Source organism: Talpa occidentalis, unplaced genomic scaffold (genome assembly GCF_014898055.3).
Source record: "Talpa occidentalis isolate TD23 unplaced genomic scaffold, MPIMG_talOcc4v2.1 talOcc4.9, whole genome shotgun sequence".
Classification (NCBI taxonomy): Eukaryota; Metazoa; Chordata; class Mammalia; order Eulipotyphla; family Talpidae; genus Talpa; species Talpa occidentalis.
In genome coordinates this window covers 25,146,295-25,173,775 of record NW_023605305.1, presented here as the reverse complement: position 1 = coordinate 25,173,775, position 27,481 = coordinate 25,146,295, and the positions used below count along the sequence as shown (strand labels likewise).

The 27,481-nt window shown below is 36.9% G+C and overlaps 1 protein-coding gene across 12 annotated transcripts in view; it reads left to right on the top strand.

Annotated features, from left to right (window-relative positions):
- SCMH1 (Scm polycomb group protein homolog 1) overlaps positions 1 to 27,481 on the top strand; it is a 119,122-nt gene that overhangs the window by 9,686 nt on the left and 81,955 nt on the right. For 5 of the 12 annotated variants that reach the window (XM_054691134.1, XM_054691138.1, XM_054691141.1 and 2 more), the window contains exons 2-5: positions 6,009 to 6,189; positions 8,413 to 8,493; positions 19,982 to 20,106; positions 25,377 to 25,477. In XM_054691134.1, the coding sequence (XP_054547109.1) occupies positions 25,438 to 25,477 (40 nt within the window). In that variant the 5' untranslated portion in view covers positions 6,009 to 6,189; positions 8,413 to 8,493; positions 19,982 to 20,106; positions 25,377 to 25,437. Of the gene's footprint in view, positions 1 to 6,008; positions 6,190 to 8,412; positions 8,494 to 13,029; positions 13,102 to 13,794; positions 15,089 to 19,981; positions 20,107 to 25,376; positions 25,478 to 27,481 lie in introns of those variants that run through there. The other 7 variants (XM_054691137.1, XM_054691143.1, XM_054691130.1 and 4 more) reach the window with 6 other exon arrangements.

Sequence of the window (27,481 nt, the reverse complement as noted above, 5' to 3'; positions counted from 1 at the left end):
GTCACCCCTAATCTACCAAAAGACCCTCACAGTATTCCATTAATCAGATAGGTTCAGCAGTCCCTGATGTATTTGTTGTGCTTTTTTTCTATGAATTAAAGCTGTGTTGGAGAAACAGTATTTTTCATTCATCTTAGGGTAATAATTTTGTAAATGCAATACAATTAAATTATTAGGCAGATGACATTTTAAAATTCTGGTAAACCTCAAAAATATATTAGCTCTAATGGCATAAAATTATTGTTAAATTGTAATACAGAGTTTCTAAGTGCTTACTCTCCATTTCTGTACCTACCTCTAAACAGGTAACAGCATCTTGGGTACTAGTACTGCTTTAGGGTTCTATGCAGGTACACCATGGAGGAGGTGTCAAGGCGAGGCAGAATGGATAGACTCTTGCTTCCTTCTACCAGATAACTGTAGTTATTGTTGTTGTGTTTTACATTAAAATTTGTTGGAAGGTATTTTTTTTTGACAAAGGTTTGAAGATCTCTAGTCTGTAGAATATATTCCTGGTCTTTATCTGATTCTAACTTAGTGTCTAATTCATTCACTACTTCCCTGTCATATATCTGTCTTTAAACCACCTACCATTTTCCACAGGACATGATACAAGCCCTTCCTGGCTAAGATACAGTTTCCATATTCTTATTCGATTATTTTATTTATTTATTTTAAAGATTTATTTATTTATTTATGCAAGCACTGGGTACAGTCAGGAGTGCAGGAGAGTGAGAGAATTCACCAGAGCCAGAGCGGGGAACAGAACAGGCAGACTGACAAAATACACTGCTGAGGGGAGCAGCGGGCGGCAGGAGAGGTCTGTCACTCCATGTGGGACCCTTGCCTGGTGGCCGGGGATTGAACTGGCGCTGCAGAGGCTGCCGGGCAGCTATGCAGCCCAGCGTTCAACCGCTGCGCCACCAGGGGAGGCCCTATATATATATTTTTTAAGATTTTTATTTTTATTCAAGAACCAGGGTACAGGCCAGATGCTCAGGAGGGTGAGAGGATTCACTGGAGACAGAGCTGGAACAGAACAGGCAGACTGATGAAATGCATTGCTGAGGGGAGCAGTGGGTGAGACAGGAGAGGTCTGCTGTGCCATGTGGGATTCTCGGCAGCAGCCGGGATCGAACCTGTACTGTAGAGGCTGCAGACAGCTTCACAGTGTGGGGCTCAACCGCCTCAGCCACCAGGGAGGCCCTTCAATTACTTTAGACAAAATTTTCCTGTACTTCTAACATACCTGTAATAACCACATATCAATATTATATTCTGTTAATGTATTTGCTTATCTCTATCCACTCCACAGCTAAATTAATATGGTTCTTGTCCTATCCATTCTAGCATCCTAGTACAGGGACTGGCACATAAATTGAGGAAATCAACAGTATTAGGCATGTTTTAGACATAGAAACATTTTATTTGGTCTTTGGTAAGCTGATAGAGACCCATCCTTGTGTGTTGAGCATGACAAATATAATAAGGGTTAAAATATGTGTCTTAGAAAATACACAAGTGACCTGCATGAAAGCTCTGTGTATGTATTAGATATACAGAGAAAGAGGTTAAAACTGGATTAACCTTGAAATTGGTTTGATTTTAAAAATTGGAATCTAATTCTTTACGTCGTACTTTGTTTTATCTTCATTGAATTTTTTGTCTGTTCTTGCAGTTTTGTTAGCAGTTAAGGTGATTTCTTACTGACTAGAGATTGACCTATGGGAAAAGGACACACATTGGAGCCACATGACTAGATAGTCTAATCCTAGATCTAGTTAGGTTACTAGTTGTGTAACCTTTACAAGTCATTTAGTTCTCTAGTTATTGTTTCCTTCATTTGAAAGGCAGAGATACTAATGTTTGTCCTTTTTACCTCACAAGGTTGTGAGGGCCAAATGAAGTGGAGAATATGAAAATTCTCAAAGTGAAAATGCCTCAAAGTGTCCAAGCATTAACTCTGTACAGTTTCTTGGCACAATGCTGTCTTCCCCCTTGGCACTGTGTTACATTGTGATGCAGCCTTTTTTGTTAAAATATGGTAGGTGCATTCCTAAGATTTTAATGTTATAAAGAATTAACAGAACAATACTTGTTTTAAGAATTTTTTAACATTAAATCAGGTTATTTATATAACTCTCTGACTATGGCTATAAAATTTGAAAATTTTGATGAAATTCAGTATTTGTTTTTATTTAAATTTTACAAAAGAATCTTTCCTTGACTGTCTGGATCAACATCACACTTTATTGTATTTATTGCCCATTGTTAGGAAAATCATTAAGTCACTCAAAGCATGTTTTGTGCTTTACAATATTTACAATGTCTTTCTCTTGTTTTTAAATCTTCTTCACACCTTCCCTTCACTTTTTTTCTTTCGCTTCTTCTCTCCCTCCTTCCTTTCCTTCGTCCTTAACATCATCCTTCTCCCCTTTCATATTTCCAAATAAAAGGTGTATCAGAATGATACAAATAATGCTTTCTAAAGCCATAAATGGATATATGTCTTTGATTTAATGTTGTGAGATTAAGACTATTTACATATTCTATCATCTGATGGTTTACCAATTAAGAAAAGCTCCACTGAGCTTCAGTGTCCAGAGTTTTGATTGTTATTTCATTATGTAGGCCCTGAAGATTAAGCTGGCCCAAGCCTATAGCCTCTAATCACATGGTTGTCTTTGTGTCAACCACCCCCCATGCTGAGTCACCTCATTAGCCAAAACTGACATGTGATCCAAGGGTCTCATGAATAACAAAGATAACCTATCACTCGGAAAATTCCAAGGGTCTGGAAGCTCTATGCCAGGAGCCTAGGACATAGGTCAGACAAATTCTTTATTACACTGCGCATGATATATAAGAAAATTTAGTGGTTAAGAGCAGTATAGTGGAAAATTATTTCTTTTTCTCATGAGATTCTGGTGGGGGTTAAAATCATTCATTAGCACAAAGCATTTAATACAGTACCTGGTGCAAAGTAAGTCTTAAATATATATTAGTTAATATTAAGGGATTTTTTTTTTTAAGTTTCTTAGGACTGCTCTGGGTAACGAAGTATCACAAATTAGGTGACTCTAAACAGCAGAAACTTATTATTTGGAGGATAGAATACTCCAAAACCAAGGTACAGTTGAAACATGCTCCCTCAGACACTGAGTGAAATCCTTCCTTGCCCCTTCCTAGCTTCTGGTTGGTGGTGGCTTCAATCCTTGGTGTTCCCTTGCTTATAACTGCATCACTCAAGTCTCTGCCGCTGTCATCACATAGCATTCTTCTTGTATGTGTATGTCTGTCTTCACATAGGTCTTTCCTCTTATAAGGACACTAGTCATATTGGTTATGGCCCACGCTCATGACCTTATTCAATAGTTCTAGTATATCTACAAAGAACCTGTTCCAAATAAGATCACATTATGGGTATCGGGTACACAATTCGGGGAACGTAATTGAACCCACAGAAGTCCCCTGTTGGCCTACCCCAAAATTCATGTTCTTCCCATGTGTAAAATACATTTACCCTATCCGAACACCCCCAAAAGTCTTAAACCACTCTGGCATCTACTCTAAGTCCAGAATCTCTTCTAAATATAACCAACTCCAAAAGTCTCAAATCTCATCTTCTAAATCAAATGTGGATACAACTATGGTATGGCCCATCCTGGGACAAATTCCTCTTTATCTGTGGACCTGTGAAACCTAGAAAACAAGTTATCTGCTTCCAAGATTCAATGGTAAAATAGGTATAAGAAAGATTTCCATTATGAGAAGAAGAAAATGGATGGAATGAAAGAGTCACTAGTCTAAAGCAAATTCTCAACCCAGCAGGACAAATTCCATTAGATTTCAAGACCCGAGAATAATATCCTGTGACTGCATGCTCTTGTAGCCCTAGAACTAGGTCCCTTACACCTAGGGCTCTGCATCCGTGGCTTTGCCCATGGTGTTATTCTTTATTTTATTCCATCTCTGTTCGTTTTAGTCCAGGCTTGGCAGCACTTCTACTGCTATAAAATTCTCAAAAACCTTGCCAGTCCTCATGCAGTTAATGGGAGTCTAAACTTTCTGACAGCAGGGTCCTCCACAGATCTTTCCTGGGCATCCATATCTCTCTTTCTCGCTTCTAAGATGGTTGATTGTACCACGAGTCACAGACAAACAATTGTCCCGTCGCACCCTTTGCCCCATTTTCATAGCACACTGTATAGGCAGAGAATTTTCTATTCCAGTGTTGGTTGATTCCTCTTTTGCTTAACAGTTCATTCCTTGATTTATTTCTTCTCATATTTTACTGTAAACACCAGGGAGAAACTAGGCCACATTTCAACATGTTACTTAGAAATCCCAACCGAATACCCAAATTTATCACTTACAAGTTCACCAGTGAACACGATTTAGACAGGTTTTCTGTCCTCTAACAGAAATTACCTTTTCTCCAGTGTCCAATAACATCATTTCCTTCTAATTCCTCCTCAGAAGCACCTGTAATGTTTGTGTTTCTATCAACTGTCTCTTCAAGGTAATCAGTGTTTCTATCTGTCAAGCCTCTACACGTTATTTAATTCTAAAGATATGTCCTCATTTTTAAGTATTTGTTAGAGCAGTGCCCTACTCTCATCAGTACCGAAACATGTATTAGTTTCTTGGGACTACCAGTTCAGAGAGGCGAAGAAGGATCTTCCTGACAGGCTTCAAAGAGAGCATGGCCCTTCCACCCTTCCTCTGATTTCTGACTTCTAGCCTCTAGAACTGCAAGAGAAGAAATTTCTTTTGTTTATCATATTCAGTTTGTGGTATTGACTATGGCAGCCCTAAGAAGCCAAAATGTGTGTTAACTTGCAAGTACTCTCAGTCATCAGTGAAAGACAGTATGTGGTGTCAGAATCATGGGGCTTCTTGCCATTTCTCTTTCTCTGTTTCAAACATATTTGTGTCTAGTCTCACTGTAAAGTTTTGTTATGTTAGCAGCTTATGATTTGGCCTTATCTCAGGGATGCTTTAGTACCAAAAGTCTTCAAACTTATGGGAGGGTGGGGACTTTAACTGTATATTCCTTCTGCCAGAATACCTAATACTGATTTTTGGTTTCTTCCTCACGCATATTGTTGTAATACCTACCTCTATTAGGGTGAAGCCAGAAGGCCCCCAGTGGCTCTTTAATTAACCCATAGATAGGCATCTGACTCATAAATGATGATTTGCATAATGAATCTTCTACTGTTACTTCTAGTGGGTGTCTAGTGACTATCTGTTTTCAGTTTGAGTTATTTTTCAAGAACACGTCTTTGCCTATCTTAATGAGGATCTAAACTTTTTGGATTCCCTTTAGTACCAATCACAATATTTGCAGGTCTCTTAGAAGATAGTCTATAAATATTGTTTTGCTTTGAAAAAGACTTATTCATGGCACTGCTATTGAGACACTAGCTCTGGTAATAAATAAGAGATGTTAGTTGCCAGGACTGTCATTTCAATTTGTCTTGCTAGCACTGAGCTCATTAATAAATTGCCAGAGTGGTAATATGAAAGTAATGAACCTTCTGGAGGCCCAGCTGGGGCACAGAGTGCTAGCAGGGACCTTCAGGGCAATTGCCATTGTTATACACAGTTCAGCTAAAGGATTTCAGGCTTATTTTTTTCCTTTGAGAATTTATATTTTTGCAAAATTCAAATTCTGTTTTAACACTTGTGTACTTTTTGAGTGTATTTGAATTAAACTGAACAAATATGTATCTGATGTCTTGTACTACCAGGCAGTATATTAAACTAAGAATGTAAAGATGAATAAGATACCCCTTAGGGCTTTACTGTCAAATAGGGAGGTGAGATATGTAAACAAATAATTGTAATACAGTATTTAGATACTGTAGGTGTGAGCCAGATATGAGCTTAGTAGGAAATGAGTAAATGAACTAAAAAGGCTGAGAAAGAGGAGATTCATTGATTTCTGAGTAAAATTTTGAAGGATGAATGTTAAATTGACATGTATCTATAACTCATTGCAGATGAGTTGAAGAACTGAAGTTTATTTCAAACAACTTAGAGGAAGAAGGAGAAGATCAGTATATGAGGCTGGAGAAGTCATGGATTAAATAGTAAAGGATTTAGATTTTGAAAGGCTGTGTGTGCCATGCCAAGAACCTTCGTGGATTTCATTCTGTAGGCAGCATGATCCATTAAAGAACTGTAAGTGGATAATCAAAATAATCAAACTTTTATTTTAGAAGAATTACTCTAGTTTCCATACATACAATATAATGGAAGTAAGAGAGACCAATTAGAAAGCTATCGATAGATTTTGTGCAAGCGAGTAACAAAGTAGTATACTGTGAAAATCATGACCTACATTGTTTCAAATCCCAGTTCAACCACCTACTTTCTCAATTATTTCTGAAATTTCATCATCACTAAAGTGGGAACAATAGTAATCTCTCAGTGGAAATTATGGAAAATAATATGAAATTTTGCTCCAAAGAGCTGAATATAAATGTCACTGTTATTGCATTTCAATTTATGTTTTTTGTTGCGCTTTAGGCAATTTAAAACCAAATCCAAACATAGTATCTTTAAGAACCACTTTCATTTTCCTCTGTCACTCTTCAAATAAAAGAAAGGAAAAGAGAAAGTTTACAAACATATTCACATTAAGATCCATAATTTAGGATGTTCTAAACATCTATAAAATAACACAGCTGAAGCTTTTTCATTTGGACACCCTGCCAGTCTCTTAGAGAACCAGACTTAGTGCTTATGATTCAGTGGGCAATAGAAAAACTGAATAATATTCCATTGGATGTATATACCACATTTTGTTTATCCACTTATTTATTGATGTACACTTGGATTGTTTCTGTTCTTTGGCTATTGTAAGTAATGCTGCTCTGAACATCAGTGTACAAGTATCTGTTTCAATCCCTGTATTTTATTGTTTGGGGAGATATCTAGGAATGGAGTTGCTGGATCATTATATGTGTAGTAGTTGTATATTTAATCTTTTGATCCATTCCATAATATGTGCACCATTTTTTAATTCTCACTAGCAATTCACAGGGGTTTTAATTTCTCCACATCCTCACTACAACTTACTATTTTTCTTTTTCTTTTCATGCTAGTAATCCTAATAGATGTGAAGTTGTATTTCATTGTGATTTTGATTTTCATTTCCCTAATGATTAATGATGTTTAGTATCTTATCATTTACCTATTGGTTATCTGCCCAGATAAATGGAGAGATGTCTATTCTAGCCTTTTACCCATTTCTGAGTTGGATTGTTTAAGGTTTTGTTGTTGTTATTGTTTAGCTATAGGAGTTCTTTATATACTCTAAATATTAATCCCTTATCAGATAGAGGATTTAGAAAATTTTCTCCCATTATGTAGGTTGTCTTTTCATTCTCAAAATCTTATCCTTTGATGCACAAATGTTCATTTTAGTGAAGTCCAGTTTATCTGTTTCTTCTTTGGCTACTTGTGCTTTAGATGCATATCCAAGAATCCTTGCCAAATTAATGTAATGAACTTTTTCCCCATGTTTTCTTCATAGTTTTATGACTTTAACTCTTAGGTTTAGGTCTTTGATGCATTTTGAGTTAATTTTTGTTTATGGTGTAAGGTAAAGGTTCACCTTCATTCTTTTACACGTAGATATCCAGTTTTCCCAACATAATTTGTTGAAGAGTATTCTTTTCCCATTGAGTGGTCTGGGCATCTATGTCAAAATTATTTGATGGTATATTGTAGGATTTAATTCTGGGCCCTTTATTACTTTTGGTCAGTATTAATCTATATGTCAGCTCTTATGTCAGTACAATACTGCTTGGATTATTGTATCTTTGTAGTAGTAGCTTTTGATCTCTGAAGTATGAGTCTTCCAACTTTGTTCTTTATTTTTGAGATCGTTTAAACTATTTGTGCTCTTTTGAAATTCCAAGATTTTGAAATGGCTTTTTATATTTTTGTGAAAAAAATGACATTGGGATTTTGATAGTGATTGCATTGACTCTGTAGATCATTTTGGGTAATATTGTTAACAATATTAGTTTTCCAGTTCATGAACACAGAATGTCTTTTTTTTTTTTTTTTTTGCCAGTGCTTTGTAGTTTTCATTGCATAGATGCATGTGGCTGTTATATTTCTCAATTAGTAAATTAGCACTCTAGTTTATCTAGCATAGTTTAATGACCCTTGTATCTGCTTGTAAGAGTCTGTTCTCTTTTTAACAGAATAGGTATTCTGAACCCACCAAGTTGAGGGAACAATACTAGAAATTAGAAACCTAACCATTTGCTGCCAGTGGGAACTTCTGTCTGGGTATCCAGACTACTTGTTTCCTCTGATAAAAATCTAATTTCATTGCATGCCTTCTTTCTAGAGTAGTTCACATTTCTAATTTTTCCCTTTTACTTCTAGATCTGTTCATCTTGCTAAGGAGGAACGATTTCCTATTTGGTATAGCTGATGGTACCATGCAAAATTCAGATCCTCGAAAAGGTCAGAATCTGTATTTATACATAATAGAAATAGAGTTATCTTCTTTTAGGCTGTGTATGGATGTATCACAAAAAGCATTTAGAGAGAATGAAAGGATCTCATTCTGTCTTGCCAACTTATCCTACAATTTTAACAAATCCTGAATGTCATTTATACAGTTCTTTATCATGTGTAAAGTACTTCTTCATATAATTACACAATTTTTACATTAATCTTATGAAGGAGGTATTCTTTCTATTCCTATTTTATGTAAACAGTGTGGGACTAATATGCATATTTAAAATTTCACACTGCAAGATTTAGTTCTAGATCTTTTGTCTCTAAATGCTACCCTTCTTACTACATCACAAGTTCAGAATCAGAATTTAGTAGGCTTGTAAGTTTGAAGCTGTATGAACATTGGCAATAGTAGGTGTAAAAGTCTGAAAAAGATTAAAGCCCCTTTATGGATATAAAGTATTAGTAAATCAGATCTTGATATTGAGTGTCTAACATGTAATTTTAGGATGACACCACATGTCTCAATATGTAATGCCATTTTCTTAGTATGGTAATAAGCCTCTTCACAAATTATTTCCTACCTACTTTTCTGTCTCATAGCAGTTTCTGTCATACATCTCTGTAGCTTACCCTTCCCCTATCCAACTATAATGAACAGCTGACTATTATCCAAATACACTGTCCATTTCCAAAGGTACTTAGCAACTTAGTACTCTGTGCCCTTCAATCTAATATACTTATTCATCTCTCAACAGTCCTAACTCAACTTCATCTCCTCTCTGTACCTTTCCTCAATTCTCCAAGCAAAGTTAATAATTCCTTTCTGTTTTCCCACAGCACTTAGTGTAGCAAATCCTTATTATAGCAGAAATCACATATTATGATTATGTATTTGAACTGCCATCTACCTACTAATCTGAGTTCTTTGTGAGTATAAGCTGGGACTTATTAGTCTTTGTGTCCTTAATACCCCATGTTACTCCTAGACTTTGATAGATTTTTGTCTGATGAATTAAAAAAGCTTTCCTCAAAGACCTGTACATTAATCTAAGTGGGAGACTGACCATATGAAAAATACATAGACACTTACAAATACATATTAATAAATATAGTTTATGCTTGAAGTAAAGTAGAGGAATGATATCCACCATTTGGAATTTTATAAGGACTATTTCTCTAAATCAGGGATTGGCAAACTGACCTACAGGCCAAATCCTGTCTGCTGACTGTTTTTGAAAATGTTTTTGGAACATAGCCATGTTCATTCGTTAATATATTATCTATGGGGCCTCCCTGGTGGTGCAGAGGTTGAGCGCTGGGCTGCGAAGCTGCCTGTAGCCTCTGCAGCACTGGTTCGATCCCCGGCCACCAGGTGAGGGTCCCACATGGCGCACAGACCTCTCCTGCTGCGCCCGCTGCTCCCCTCAGCAGTGTATTTCGTCGGTCTGCCTCTTCTGTTCCCCACTCTGTCTCTGGTGAATCCTCTCACCCTCCTGCGCTTCTGACTATACCCAGTGCTTGTATAAATAAATAAATAAATCTTTAAAAATATATATTATCTATGACTGCTTTCATGCTACAACAGCAGAGTTTAATAGTTGCAAAAGAAACCATATTTCCCATGAAACTGAAAATATTTACTGTCTGGCCCTTCATGATAATGTTTTCCAATCCCTGTTCTAGGAAGACTGAATTTTGAATACAGGTGTGAAATGATGAGGAATGTGAATTGAGGAAATTTGAGTGTGCATCATAATGCAGTAAAAACAGGCCATAGTGGACGGTATGCTAAGTAAACTGTTCTAAACCAGTTTATTAGAGAGAGCTATATTGAAGAGATAAAATGTCAAAAATGCTTTGGATTAAGAAAGAAGTAAATACATTAAATTGGCGAGATACAAAATTAATGCACAAAAATCAGTTGCCTCCCTATATACAAACAATGAATTAGAAGAAAGAGAAACTTAAAAAAAAGTCCTGAAAGTAAAATTAATGAAAGAGGTACATTGAAAATAGGCCTCCCTGGTGGTACAGGGGTTAAAGTCTTAGAGCTATCAAGCTATTGCCAGCCACTGCAGCATGAGTTCAATCCTTGTACAGGGAGCTGACCCACATGGCGGAGTGGACCTCTCCTGTCTCGCCTGCTGCTCCCCTCAGCAGTGTATTTCAGTAGATCTGCCTGTTCTGCTTCCCACTCTGTCTCTAGTGAATCCTCTTACCCTCTCACACCTCTGGCCTACACCACAGCTCTTGTATGCATAAATAAATAAATCTTTTAAAAAAATACTTAAAGAAAACATAGGTGATACACTGTTGGACATCATCTGCAAAAAGATATTTGGGTATGCATCTCCACTGTAAAAGAAACAAAGGCAAAATAAGCAAGTGTGACTACATCCAACTGAAAAGCTTTTGTTCATCAAAAGAAACCAACTTAAAAACAAAAGGGAACCTACAGACTGAGAGAAGGTATTTGTCCACCACATGTCTGACAAGGGGTTAATTTCCAAAATATGCAAAGTGCTCACAGAGCTTAACAAGAAGACAAAAAATCAGTCAAAAAAATGGGCCAAAAATCTAATTATACAGTTTTCTAAAGAAGACATTTTAATGCCTAAAGGCATATGAAAAAAATGTTCAACACCTGGAAAAACTGGACTGCCACATGCAAAAAAATTAATTTAGACCACTATCTCATATCATACACACAAAAATTAACTCAAAATGTATGGAAGACTTAGATGTAAGGCTGAAATCATAAAATACATAGAAGAAATCATAGGCAAAATACTCTGTGATATAGGCTTCAGTGATGTCTTTGGGTATTTATCTCCATCATCAAGAAAGCAAAAGAGAATATACACAATTGGGCACTCCATCAAACTGAAAAGCTTCTACACAGCAAGAGAAACTAGCAGTAAAACAAAAAGACATCATACTGAGTGGGGGTAAATATTTAAACACCATACATCTACAAGGGGCAAATATCCAGGCTCTACAAAGAACTCATACAGCTCAAAAAAAAAAAAAGAAAGAAAGAAAGAAAAGAAATAGCCCAATCAGAACCTGAACAGAAGAGCTAAATAGGTACTTCTGCAAAGAAGACATGCAGATAGCAGACACATGAAAAAATGGCTCATCATCATTTATCATTAAAGAAATGCAATCAAAATCACAATGAAATACCACCCCACACCTGTGAGAATAGTCCATATCACAAAGACCAGAAACAAGTGTTGATGAGGATGTGGAGAAAAAGGAACCCTCAGACACTGTTTGTAAAACTGTAGACTGGTCTAGCACCTATGGAAAACAATAGGGAGATTTCTCAAAATACTGCATATAGATCTACCATATGATCCAACAATTCCATTCCTAGGTATCTACTGAAGGAATACAGAAACACTAATTCTGAGGGATATATGCACTTCTATATTCATTCTAACACTGTAGTAGCTAAGCTATGGAAACAACCTAAGTGCCCCAAAACAGAGGACTGAATAAAGATATATATACATAATGCAACAATGGAATACTACTCAGCTATAAAATAAATAAATATATATATTTATATATGTATATACACTCTTGCTGTTTCAACAACATGGATGGACCTTACGTTGATTACAATAAATAAGTTAAAAAGTGAAAGACAGATATTGGATGGTTTATCTCCTCTGTGGAATATAAATAAAAAGTACACAGGCGGGGCCTCCCTGGTGGTGCAAGGGGTTAAGACGCAACCTATGAAGCTATCCGCAGCCACTGCAGCATGAATTCGATCCCCAGCAGGCAAGCAACCCACATGGCGCGGCAGACCTCTCCTGGCTCGCCCGCTGCTCCCTTCAGCAGTGTATTTCAGTTGGTCTGTCTGTTCTGTTCCCCACTCTGTTTCTGGTGAATCCTCTCACTGTCTGCACCTCTGGCCTATACTTCCATTCTTGTATACATAAATAAATAAATCTTTAAAAAAATACACAGGTAAAATGTGATAGGAACATATCTAAAGCTCTGTGAAAGAATATAATGGCTGCCAGAAGGAACAAGGAAGAGAGAGGAGGCAATGGAGGAGGGAGGCAGATTAGGTATGGGCATGGGTGGCTTGGTGGAGGGTGAGTGAAATGTGCACATATGGAAGAACAAAAATGTAACCCCAACAGTTATATTTTTTAAAAAAAAGGAAATTGTGGGGCCTCCCTCGTGGTTGAGTGGTTGAGCAGTGGTTGAGTGCTGGGTTGCGAAGCTGCCCTCAGCCTATGAGGCACCGGTTCGATCCCCAGCTGCTCCCTGGCCACTGGAGGAGGGACCCACATGGCGCGCAGACCTCTCCTGCCGCCCGCTGCTCCCCTCAGCAGTGTACTTCGGTCCTTCTGCCTGCTCTGCTCCCCGCTCTGGCTCTGGTGAATTCTCTCACCCTCCTGGGCTTCTGACTGTACCCAGTGCTTGTATAAATAAATAAATAAATAAATAAATCTTTAAAAAATAAATAAATAAAATGTTTTTTTTTTTTTAAAAAAGAAATTGTGGAATATATACTCGGTGGAATACTGCTCAGCTATCAAAAAAGATTAAATAGCGCCTTTTTGGACAAAATGGATGGATCTTGAGGTGATTATATACTAAGTGAAATAACTCAGAAAGTGAACGACAGATACCAAATAGTCTCAGTCATTTGTAGAATATAAATAAAGAATACATACTGGTAAAGCACAGCAAAAATAATTTGTGTACTCTCTGAAACATACTGTTTATCAGTGGGAGTGGGGTGGGGGAAGGGCACAGGGGAGGGAAGGGGCTAAGTCTTTGTCACAGGAGCACTGGTGGAGGGTAAGTGAGGCATGTGCGCATGAGGTGTGATAATGTGCACCCAAAGTTATATAGTATGAAAATGTCAAATTTATATTAAAACTTGAAAAATTAAAAAAATAAGGAACATAGAAATAGAATGGTAAGAAAATGTCGAGTAAACACTTTGCATCTATATACAGTAAGATAGTTTCTTAAGAAGTAGCAGGGGACCTCCCCTGTGGCACAGCGGTTGAGCGCTGGGTTGCGAAGCTGCCCGCAGCCTCTGCAGTGCTGGTTCGATCCCCGGCCACCGGTGAGGGTCCCACATGGCGCACAGACCTCTTCTGCTACACCCACTGCTCCTCTCAGCAGTGTACTTAGTCAATCTGCCTGTTCTGCTCCCCACTCTGGCTCTGGTGAATTCTCTCACCCTCCTGTGCTTCTGACTATACCCAGTGCTTGTATAAATAAATAAATAAATCTTTAAAAAAAAAAAGCTTTAAAAAAAGTAGCAGGGCATGATGATGATGATGATGATGCAACAATGCAATTAACATTGAGTGTTTGTGCCATTTACCGTTATATGCCATGTACTGTTCTGAGTGCTTTATATGTGATCCAGGTAATCTTGCCAGCAACTGTAGGAGTAATTGTTGTTACTGTGTTTATTTTACAGATGAGGAAACTGGGACACAGGAGATTTAATTACTTAACCAAGGTTATACAACTAGGAAGTGATAGAACAAAATCTGAACGCAGGCTCTCTGGCTACAGATTATACTAGAGGAAGGAAATCTGGGGATAGTTGGTAAAAACACCCTTAAGCTTGGAGTAAGGTAATTTCTTTGGGAGATTAGGAGAAGTGTACTATCCTGCCATAATAAAGAGAAAATGAACAAACCATAGGAGAATAATATTGGCAGACAGTGTCCAACTAGATAAAATATACTATGGGTTAGGCAGATGGGAGGGAAAGTGGAAGTGAAATGTGGCAGATGCATTATACAGTGAAACATGGTGCACAGATAGTCATTGAGTTTAACCTTGATGAGACCAGAAAGCAGTTAACTTTCTTGTACATATGAAATCTGTCTTTAAATGCCTGAAGAACGGGCTTACTCAATTGAGATAGAGATTTGCAGTGATTTTTCAAGGAGGTATAGGGGCATTTAACATCTTCCCCCACACACACCCAATATATCATAATCATACAGTTGTCAAATCATTACACATACAATTTCCTTGATTCTGGTTTTTTCCTCTATTCCTTTAGGGGGATGAAACCTATCACCCCTTTAGAGCACTTTAAAAAGTGTGTGTGTGTGTGTGTGTGTATTAAAATAATAAATACATTGTGAAAAATCACCAACAGGTATGACCAATGAAAGGGGAAAATTTCCTTCCCATTATTATCTTGTTCTCTAGAGAGAATCTCTCTTAAAATTTGGTTGTATTTGAAACTGTTTTTACTGATGGAAATGTGCTGGAATTCTGTCATGGTTATTGAGATAGAAAAATATTGAGACTCACTTCCCTAATGCCAAGAATGGAAGGAATGGAAAGGAGATGTTGGAGCTTTATCACTGGAAGTGTAAGACTTGTAGAAATGCTAGAAAGAAGATGCAAGCATTGGCCAGGATTGGTGGGATTAGAGACAGAAGAAGGAGGAGGCATTGACTAAATGACTTTTAACATCCCTTTCAAACCTGTAATTCTGTGTTTTTACCAACAGACTGATAACCCAACCCAAAGGAAAAGACTCCAGTGTAATTTTGAGATAGTTGACTTGAGTGGAAGAAAAAGTGGTGTAAGAGAAAATTCAATATATAAAATTTGAATTTATAGAACAAGTTACTTTATTTGTATAAAAATTTCTTTTAACCATCTTGTGCTCAAAATACACTTCCATTTTTTATTAAAAATTCCATTTATACTTAACTTTTTAGGACTGTATGTACTGTGTAAAATAAAGTTCAGTATACATTGTTCATTATTTCAAAGAAAGTCTTTCAAAGTATCTACCAGGTTAAATTGTAGTGGATATGAACTGGGCCCCTGCTGCTACTATTCCATAACCTAATAATATAATGGAATTTAGAAGGGACCTTACAGATCATGAGTGAAGTTCAATACCTTCATTTTATAAATGAGGAAAGTAAAAACTAAAGATAATATATTACTGGCTTAGAATCTCACAGTACCCTGGCTAGCCATAAGGTATGTAAAGCGCCTACCATAGTCCCAGTAAGTGGTAAATACAGAAGCAGAAAGGAAAGAAGGTGCTTTTGTTATTTCTTCTGTCCCTTACCACGCACACTTCTATAAGCGTTCGGAGAGAAACACGTGCATACACATATTCATTCCATGCTATAAACCTAAGGCTGCACAGCGATGTAATGATGAACTCAGTAATTGCATACTCCTATGAAATTATAGGCTCTCAGATTGGAAAAGACCTTTAAAGGTTACCTAATCCAGTCTCTCTTTCTTCTCATGATTTAACATCTCCAAAAGGTTATCTTACCTCTGTTTCCATACCCTCAATGAGGACAGATTCATACCTTCCCTTTCCGGAGACTTCATCCCATTGTTGGATGCCTCTGATTGCCAGCATTCTTCCTAATGAGATGAAACCTATTTATTTGTATCTAGTCTCTTGAAGTTACGACAGAGTAAAGCAAATCTCATCTCTCCTCAACATGACAACACTCCTCATTTTTGAAAACAGCTCTCATTTTTACCTTGAGTTTTTACTTTTTCTGGTTAAATCTCTCTACTTTCTTAAATCCTCACTAGCCTTGATTCTTTCCTTTAAATGAGAGTTGCACCTATATCTCATTCAGAGTATAGGAGCTAGATTTGAACAGCAAGCTCTCTACCTATGAAGTGTTTGGATGGACTAATAGAGTGGATCATCCAGTACTGTCATCTCTCCTTCATTCTGTATACTGACTGAATGATGATGATAATGATGGGTGGTGGAGTGCATTACTTATTTCATGAATCAGATCCATATATGTGTGTCAGGAAGTATGATGCCGCATCATTGGTACCACTAAACATCTGTGTGCAAGAAGCATGAAGCAAAGAATTCTAATAGTATTAGATTCCCCTTTGTTCTGGATCACACCTCTATAAGCCTTTGGAAAGTGTGTGTGTGTGTGTGTGTGTGTGTGTGTGTGTGTGTGTGTGTGTGTCTGTATGTATCATTCTACTAAGACTGCCTGAGACAAAGAGAGTTACGTCTTCTCTGCATTTTCATTAGCCATTCATTGCTACTGCTTTGCTTGTTAAAGGAATTACTGGTGTGCTCTGGGGTTCTTTTCTGTGTGTACACACACACCAAGATGTGTAATTGCTATAGAGGGAGTGGGGAGTGGGATAATCACCAAGGAGAGATCTGCTTCATCTTCTTTGTTCACATCTGCTGCAAGCACAAGACAGGATTTACTGCTCTTTTTGAGAAAGGGATTGCCTAGCTTTCTTCCCCTCCCCCACCTCTTTTGACAGCTCGTCCCAGATGAATATTACCATCTCATTACACTTATCTCTGAATAAAGTACAGTAAATGAAGGCATGCTGAAGGTGGAAAATCAGCTGAAAGGCACTAGGAATACTCGCTAATAAGGAAGAGTGGCTAATCAGTGGCACATCCCAGACTAGTCCTCTGTCTCCTGACTGCCCTGTAGCTTATACTCCATGACCACAGTGGACAAGTATTCTGCTCCCAGCTTTTCTATTTTGATTTCATGTATATTGGCATAGGATGATGGTTTATCACAAGCACAGCTACTAATTTAACTCCAAAGGAATTCTGTATTGTTTTAATAGTTTTTAGAAGTACATTTGATACATTTTCTGGTTTCTAGTTTCCATTTCTGGAGGAAATAACCCTCTCCTGGTTCCTTCTCCCCTCCCTCCCCATTCTCTCTGATTGGTGTGTGCCTGCAAACTCGTATGCTACTTTTGTGTTTTCCAAGTTCTATGTATTTTTAAAACGTGGTACCTCTGGACACCCTCTATTTAATCTAGTTTTACATAATCAAATCCCAGACCATGCCCAATCTTATTCATTATACATATTAAGTTAACAAGCATCAGTGCTTCAGTTTTTCCTGTAATAGAATGGGTAAAATATTTACATTCACACCTGGTTGTAGTTATACCCAAGGCAAGGCTATTTTATGTTAGAAACAAATCTAAGGTTCCCAATTTGTGAATTTGTTGTTGTTTTTAATAGAGAAAGGAAGTGAAGTTAAAAAGTGTGATTTGAGTGCAAATCACCACTTTTCTATTCAGTGTTAATTTAACCTCTCTATCATTTCCTCATTAGTAAGGAGGGTAATGGTATCATATTATGTGGTATCATACCGATGAGGATTCAACAAGATGCTATTTTTTAAATACCTAGCATAAATTAATCTGCCACGTAGTAAACACTTAAAAATAATAGATGTGTTACTGTTTACAATAGATAAACTATGGAAACAACCCAAATGCCCAAAAATAGATGACTAGGTCAAGAAGATGTGTTATTTATATACAATGGCATATTACTCAGCAATCAAAAAAGATAAACCCATGCCTTTCACAGAAACATGAATAGAGCGGGAAGGGATTATGCTCAGCAAAATAGGCCAGAAAGAAAAATACTGAATGGTTTCACTCATAGGAATGTAGAGGATCCAAATAAGGGATCAGGGGAAAAATGTAATTATAATAAAGTATAAATCAAAATCAACAGGCAACTATAAACCAGAGACATTCTGCTGGGGGGGGGAGGGAGTAGAATGAAAACAGGGGTGGGAGGAGCACAAGGGACTGTGGTGATGGTATATGGGTGAATTGGTGGTGGGAATCTCACGGGGACTATACCTGAGACAAGAAAGCATATATTGTACAAAAATGAAGAATGATGTAAAAAATATATAAAATAATAATAAAAATAATAGCTGTATGATATCAGTGATAATTGTTATTGTTAAGATACAAGTGATAATTTTACAACTGATTTTTATCAGTGTTAAATATGAAGAATTTTTCCTCCTCTTTTCTTCAAGTGATGGCCTATTATGATTGTTTTTTCGTATTTTGAAAAAATACTTCCATAGCCTTATAGATAGTCCTACACCATAATATCTTCTGCTTAATGGTTTCCAGAAATACTAGAATTTTTGCATTCTCTAGTTCAGCAGTGTCCAGTACAGTAGTCACTGGCCATCTGAGTCTATTTAAAGTTAATACAAATGAAGTACAATTAAAAATGCAACTCCTCAGTCGCCTTAGCCACATTTATAGTGCTGCATAGCCACATATGACTAGTAGATGCCAGTTGGAGATACAGATATAGAACATTTCCATTATTGCAGAAAGTCCTGTTGGATAGTATTCTTTAGCAATCACTAGTCTATCTCTTGTGTGCTTTTCTCAGAAATCAAAGGTGTATTTTTTTTTATTTTTATTTTTTTAAATAATAAATTTTATTGTTATATTCCCCATACAATTGCAGCCCCCCCATTCTGACCCCAATCCCTCCCCTCCCGCCCCCGCCCCCTAAAAGTGTCTCTGGTTCATAGTTTTTTGCTGATTTTGATTTTCACTTTCTTAAAGTTATTCATTTTCCTGGTCCCTTATTTAAGTTTTCTAGATTCCTGTTATGAGTGAGACCATCCGGTATTTTTCTTTTTCTTTTTGGCTTATTCCGCTGAGCATGATCCCTTCCAGCGCCATCCATGTTGCTGCAAATTGCATGTGTTTATCTTTTTTGAATGCTGAGTAATATTCCATGGTATATATGTACCACATCTTCTTGATCCAGTAATCTGTTTTTGGGCATTTGGGTTGTTTCCAAAGCTTAGCTATTGTAAACAGTGCTGCTGTAAACATAGGGGTGCAGGTGTTCTTTGGAATTGATGTTTCTTATAGAATGTTCCAGAGACTACTCTCTTAGTGTTTTAGGGCTCTGAGCAAATCTATTTTGAGGACTTAGGTTATTCTTCCTTTTCTAGTCCCTGTGTTAACTGCTGTCTTTGGGACAAGTACAAGTACTTTCACTCCCCCAAGATCACATTGTCATAATTTTTTTTTTTTTAAGAGGCATGTTTTTTATTTATTTATTTGTTTGTTTGTTTGTTTTGTTTATACATGCACTGGGTACAGTCAGAAGCGCGGGAGGGTGAGAGAACTCACCAGAGCCAGAGCGGGGAGCAGAGCAGGCAGAAGGACCGAAGTACACTGCTGAGGGGAGCAGCGGGCGGCAGGAGAGGTCTGCGCGCCATGTGGGACCCTCCTCCAGTGGCCAGGGAGCAGCCGGGGATCGAACTGGCGCCGCAGAGGCCGCGGGCAGCTTCGCAACCCAGCGCTCAACCACTGCGCCACCGGGGAGGCCCACGTTGTCATAATTTTTAAAGATCTCAGCCAACCATAAGAGGAAGCCTTGTTAGTTGGAAACTGTTTCTATTCAGTATGTGCATAGGACCCATAACAAATACCTGTAGTCTTTATTTCATAAATATTGAGAATTAGTTAAGCTTGTGGTACTTGCTATGAGGTACTGTCTAACCCCAATAGTCTAATAAGCAAAAATAAATAGTATCTAAACATTCTTTTCTTATATGTAGCCCAATTTGTTAATAGTTAAAAGTCTCAGAACTTTATAGGGTAATAAATATCCGCCTTCCTTCCCACTCCCATTTTACAGATGGAGAAACTAACTGAGAAACTGATTTATCAAAGGTCAGAGCAAGGTATTGGTGGATCCAGGGATAAATCCCAACCCTCTTAACTCCTGATCAGTTTTTAGTTCTTTGACTATGCAGCCTAATGGTAAGTATCTTTTTACTCTACCCTTGAGGTAAGAGGGATTAAGAAATTTAGCAAGGACAGAATTTAAGGAATTCCTTATTACTAATTAAATAATCCAGTAGCCTTTTCTTTAAGCCATGATGTCATTTTTGTCTTAGCATGAATTTTCCACGTAAGAGAGGAGGTTGGAAGTTTTGCTTTCTAAACATGAAAAATATTTCTGTGGCAGTTCAACTACATTATTGTTAAGAAAGGAATGAAAGAAAAACCTATTATTAAATGAATTTGCTCTCTGTTGGGCACCATGGTAAATACTTTCATAATAGCTTACTTAATTGTCATTAAAATGTATAGCCAATTCTGGACGATGTGCATTCTTACCATTTTTATATTGTTATTTTTAATATCAATTGGATTAAATACAAAAAAATCTTTTCTTGAAGAGTCTAGATTCTAAATAAAATTTGAGTTTTACAGATGCTAAGAACCTTATTATATATCCTTAAAGATAAAATCTTTTTATGTTTAAACATGGTTTTCTAGTTTATAATGTCTTCTCACTTTTTTATCCCTTCCTTGGGAAATTCTAAAGTAAGATGATTTGTCTTGCTGAGATAAGCTTGCTTTTTCATTTACCACTAAAATCATACTTTCTCTAAAACCTTTTCTATTTCTATGTCTAAAAAGTCATGTTTCTTTAATTACTAGGTAGGTTGAGCAACCAAGTCACATGAAAATTAGGGTGTAATGGATCTCTAGAGCCATTAGTATTACCCATGGATTTGTTCTAGCTTATTGTAGATCTGCTTTATCTGCTATAGTTAAAGGGATAGCCACTAACATTAATCACATTTTACTTCTTATATACCCACTACATGCCTTCTGTTCTAGCCACATTGGACTGCAGTTGGTCAACATGGCACTGCCCAATGGATACAATGCAAATTACACTGTAATTTTTAAATTTTCCGGTAACCACACTGAAAAAAGTAAAAAGAAACAGGAGAAATTAATTTTAGTAACATTTTATTTAGCCTAATGTATCTAAAATATTATTTTGAACTCTAACCAATATAAAAATGTATGAGCTAATCTACATTCCTTTTTTCATATGTAGTCTTAAAAATCTGCTGTATGTTTTACAGTTATAGCACATCTCAATACAGACACTAAGTTTTATCAGAAATGCTTGATATGTATTTAGACTTCAAAAAATTTACAGTTGAAAAAGTATATTCTCATAACCAGTTTTATTCCATACTTTCCCAGTAACTGAACTGAATTAGTTCTTAAATTTAAATTGATAAATTTGTTTTTAAATTAATACAAATTAAAACAAAAGTACTCACTTCTTAGTCACTAGCCACATTTCAAGTGCTCAATATCTAGTTTACAGGGTTTTAGTGTTTTGCTTAGTGATATATCTTTAGTGCTGAGAGTAATGCCCGATAAATAGCAGATGTTTATTGAATTAATAAACCTACATAAGCAGGGTTCAGGGCATTAATTCAATTCCATTTTTTATTCGTGAGTTTTCTCCCTTTGTGAACATACACATGCATTTCATTGCTGTTGTCTGTGGGCAGCCCTTCCCCTCTGTGGGCACTGTTGAACTTTCTGAATCTCAGATTCCTCACCTATAAAAAAGTAATTGATAATGCTTGAAGTTATATATATGAAGATGTTGGGGGTTCTTGGGTCCCTCTGAGAATGAATTTGGCAGTCTCCCTTTCAGTGGCACGCGGCAAGTTTATTAAGAAAAATGAACTCCTGCATAGACACAGGCAGGTAGAAAACTGCATTTTGAAAAAGACAGGTGTATTAAGGGGAAAAAAGACATTTGCATAGAAACAAATGGGCAAACAGCTATATTTTGAAAGGGACAGATTCATTAAGAAAAAGACACGTGCAGGTGGACAAAGAGCTTTGTTTTGCCAGAGCATAAGGTGTTCTTATATATTTTTCTTTGATGGGATTTATTACTCTGGGGTGGGTTGGATTGGTATTTGTAAAGACTGATAACCCTTTCTACCCCTCCCTCTGGTTTTTGACCTTAGGAAAACTTGAATCCTAAATTTTCTACTCTAACCTTCCATCAGAAATCCCTGGTACTCGGCCTCATGTATGGTAATGACAGGTATTATTTTAATCTGAAATTGAATCAGTGCGGCAACCTCTGACCCTCCTGGTATCCCAGAAAATTGCAAGTTCATTTTTAAATTTATTATTTTTAATTATTTATAGAGTATATGTAACATAAAATTTATCCTCTTCAGTGATATTAAATACATTTACATTGTTGTACAACCATTACCATACTCTTGCTCCAGAATTTTTTTATCTTGTAAAACTGAATGAAGCTCTGGACCCAATAAATGATAGCATGCTCATTTAAAATATTAACTTAGGATAAATCGTGATTGAAACAGTAAAGCAGTAGTGGAAAAGATTACATATACTAAAATATATATAAACATGTGTGACTTTTACATTACTTACAGTTTTAGATACGTTTTTAGTTATTCTTCATTAACATGAATAATTAATAACCATAACTAACCATAGTGTCTAAGTATTAATCTGTCAGTATTGTTTTGATGAGGGCATGCATTTAAATATTGACTTCTGTATAATTTTTCTCTCATTACATAACTTTCTGAGTTTGGAAAACAGACAGTTTTGTTTGAGTACTTACTGTTTGCCAGGAATACTGACTGTCTTAATAATACTTATCTCTTATTTCTCTGACACACTGTGACAGACTGGAAATAGAAGGCAGACTCTGCTTAGGGGTGTTAACTAGAAAGCTATCGCAAAGTAACATTTATTCTGGACAATAAGTAAACAGGAAGCTCCCAGGTAGAGGGATGGGAGGGAAGAGTTCAGATATAGGAGAGTATGGGATGTTTATTATATTTGGATATAATTTAGGGCTTGATATTTGAAGACTTTTTTTTAAAAGATTTTTATTTATACAAGAACCGGAGTACAGGCCAGATGTGCGGGAGGGTGAGAGTATTCACCAGAGACAGAGCAGGGAACAGAACAGGCAGACTGACAAAATACACTGCTGAGGGGAGCAGCGGGTGAGACAGGAGAGGTCTGCTGCACCATGTGGGTTTCTCCCCTGCTGGCTGGGACAGAATCATGCCGCAGAGGCTGTGGACAGCCTCACAGTATGGCACTCAACCGCCTGTGCCACCAGGGATGCCCCATATTTGAAGACTTTTTAATGGAGCAATAACAAGTTTAATATATATTTTTTAAAAATTTATATTAAAGTGGATTGGAAAGGATTGAAATCAGAGGAATTAAGTAACTTTATTGGTCAAAGTGAGAAATAATGAAATCTTAAACGCAGATAAGTTCAGGGGTGGTACAACAGAGGAGATGGTGGTTTAAGAGATAAAATTAACAGTATTAGTTTTGGAGGGCAAGGGAGAGCAAGCATGAAGGAAGATTCCAGGTTTCTCATTTGTTACTGTTAACTGGTGTACTGCCGGGAGAAGGGGAATAAAATAAAACTGGTTATTTTAAAATAGTAGCTTCATATCATAATACATTCTGAAACAGGGCTATTCTTAGAATGTTTTGAAAAATTATAGGTGACTAGCTCTTTTTAATGGCTAGCATCAGGTACTATATTCTGTTCATTTAGGAATTGATATAGGGTCAGTTACCTAATCCCCTTGAGTAATTTATGGTGATGCTTAAAAGTTAGCATTTTTTAATATAATTGTTTCCTTTTCTTCTTTTGATGTTGCTTTCCAGATTCTACTGATATGTGCCAGTGGTTTCAAACATTTCTTCTCAGAAATTCCTTTCTTTTTGTCTTTATTTGATGCTTTTCTTTCCAAGTAAGCTTGCTAGCTTATTTTGTTCATATTCTTTGGCAGTTAAGTTTGGCTTTCTTTTTTTCCCCACTCTCTTTACTGGAGTGTTGTTTTGTTGTTTTCCTAAATAGCACTGGTTGCTTTTGATAATTATTTTAACATTAATGATCTTGTAGCCTGGTTTCTATTTAGTGTTGCTTCCTTGACTTAGTTTTGTGTATATTTAAGTGATATAATAGTAAAAATTTGTGTGTAATTGAAATGTATATTGTGTATTTTTTAAGAATATATTCTTTCTAATTATAAAAATGTGAGAAGTTTTAAACAAATTTAATTATTATACCCTAATGTCTCTTCTCTGTCAGCAAATTTTAAACCTGGTCAAATTTGTAATCTTTATTAATGATCTAGAGGAAAATAAACAACAGGTTATTTGGAAGGCAGATGACATCAAACTGGAAGAAAAGGCAAAACCCTTCACATGGGCACTGACCAATATAATAGGAATGTAGTTTAAAAAAAAGTCTGTAACAGGCAAATCAGAAAAGTGACAAGAGCCAGATTCTGCATATCTTTGAAAGACACCCTTAATTCAGTGGAAGCTTTTAGAGTTCCCTAAGCAGACAGTTGACATTGTTTCATATTTTGAAATGCTCACTCTCACCCCTATGTGGAGAGTAAGTTGGAGTGCCACAGGAGTAAAAGCAGGAAAAGTTAGCAGGCTATTATAATGGTCCAGGTAAAATAATGGTGACTTGAACTAGAGTGCGTGAGTAATGGGGTAGATTTGCCCAGCAGCACTTAACTGATGGATTGACTGTACATATAAAGGAAATAGTTGCATCAAGAATAATTGAGGGAATTTTTCTTGAGCATTTGAGTGATGGAGTTACTATTTGCCTGTGTTTGGAAAGATGAAAAGGTTGACAAAGATATTTTGGTCTTGTTAAGTTTGAAATATCCAATTGATAACCATTTATAGGCCATTTATTTTTTCTTTTTTTTATTATTTTTTAAATATTTATTTATTTATACAAGTACCGGGTACAGTCAGAAGCGTGGGAGGGTGAGAGAATTCACCAGAGCCAGAGGGGGGAACAGAACAGGCAGAGTGACGAAATACACTGCTGAGGGGAGCAGTGGGTGCGGTAGAAGAGGTCTGTCGTGCCATGTGGGACCCTCGCTGGCAGCCCGGGATCGAACCGGCACTGCAGAGACTGGGGGCAGCTTCGCAGCCCACTGCTCAACCGCTGCGTCAGCAGGGGAGGCCCTTATAGGCCAATTAGAGATGGTCTATAAGTAGTTGTATTATGTGAATGTGGAAGAGACCAATACTGGTGATATAAATTTGGGAGTAATCTCAACTTGAGTTGTGAGCAGGAAAAAACCCTATTTTAATTAGGAAATAGCATGAAGAAATAATAAGGCAGTGACAACTCTTAAAAAATATTTTTCCAGGCTTCCCTGGTGGCCCACGGGGTTAAGCACAGCACCATGAAGCAATCCGCATCTCTGCAGCATGATTTCAATCACTGGCCAGCCAAGGAGCTACCCACATGGTGAGGCAGACCTCTCCTGACTCGCCCGCTGCTTCCTTCAGCAGTGTATTTCAGTCAGTCTGCCTGTTCTGTTCCCCATTCTGTCTCTGGTGAATCCTCTCACCCCCAGCATCTCTGGCCTGCACCCCAGTTCTTGTATGCATAAATAAATCTTTAAAAAAAATTTTCCTATTAAGGAGAGCAGAGAAATAAAAGAATATAGCTGGAGGGATTAATTAGCATTAAGAGTATTGGGGTGAGGGTATGTGTTTAGATTTTTTATATGTGTATTTATTTTGATAGGAGACAATGGAGGAATAAGAATGCTAATGCAAATGCTTTATTAGAAAGAGAACGTAGTTGTCCCTTGAACAATATGAGTTTGAACTGTACAGGTCCACTTATACACAGATTTTCTTGTGAACAGATAATGTAAACTGTTCACAACAGTTTCTGTTATAACAGGTGATTTAAACTTTCAGTATTGATACAATCCAGTGCTGTAAATGTATTTTCTCTTCCTTATTTTCTTTTCTCTATCTCACTTTATTCTAAGAATACAGTATATAGTACATGTAGCATAAAATATGTATTAGTCAACTGTTATTGGTAAGCTTTTTGTGCAACATTAAGTTTGGGGCAAAGTCAAAAGTTAGATAGATTTTTGACTGTGGGGGTAAGCGGGTGCAGCACTCCTAACCCCTGCATTTTTCAAGGGTTAACTGTATTTACAAAGTCCTTAAGAGGATAAGAGGGAATGGAATCTGGACCAAAAACAAAGGGTTGACTTTTAGAGACATTTTATCCACAACAACAGGGGAGAAATCAGAAAGAAAAATGAGGGAGTAGTTTCATTCATTCACCAAACATTAACTGAATACTGCTCCTATACTATCCATCTGTACTTTCCCAAAGTCTGTTCTTTCCAAAAACAAGTCACATATGAAAGTCTTCTACCCTTTATTTCTGTTTTCTCAATGAAGCCTGAATTTAGGTCATCCCTTAAGAGAGAAGGTGAGGGAAGGAATGTTTGGAGTAAAGAAGAAGAAAATATATGAATTTATTATTTTTTTTTGAAAGTAGAAAGCATAGTAGGGAATTGTGGTGTGATTTCTAGGCATCATTCGTGACATTTGATAATGAATGGCCATGAGTTTAAATTTAGTGAGACCTATACATTTGGCATTTGTTTTTCTTCAGCACTCATGAGCTGCTACAGTAGGCATAGTTAAGTGGATAAGTGGTGTTAACTAACATTAGGACTGAGACTTTCCTAGGCAAATCTGACCAAAAAAAAGAAGGGAGTTAAGAAAGCCCTCCTTCAACTCTCCTGCGCTGTTGGTGGGAGTGCAAAATGGTCCAACCACTGTGGAAAGCTGTGTGGAGATTTCTTGACCTGCTAAAGATAGAGCTTCCATGTGATCCAGCAACTCCACTCCTAGGTATTTACCCAAAGGACACAGAAACATTAATTCAAAAGGGCACCTGCATCCCTGTGTTTTTAGCAGCACTATTTACAATGACTGAGCTTTGGAAACAACCCAAATGCCCAAAAATAGATGATTGGATCAAGAAGATGTGGTACATATATACAATGGAATATTGCTTAGTAATCAAAAAAGATGAACTCATGCAATTTGCAGCAACATGGATGGAATTGGAAGGGATCATGTTCAGCAAAATAAGCCAGAAAGAAAAAGAAAAATACCGGATGGTCTCACTCATGGCAGGAATCTAGAAAACCTAAATAAGGGACCAGGAAAAGACTAATTGCAATAAAGTAAAAATCAAAATCAACAAGCGACTATAGACCAGAGACACACTACAGTGGGGGGCGGGGAGAGAAGAGGGATTAGGGTCAGAAAAAGGAGGTGGGAATTGTATGGGGAATATAACCAAAATGAAAATGCATACATTATGCAAAAATGAAAAATGATGTAAGAATTATATGAAATAAAATAATTCATAAAAAAGAAAGCCCTCCTTCCAAAATATTTTGTAACTATGCATAATGACAAATATTAG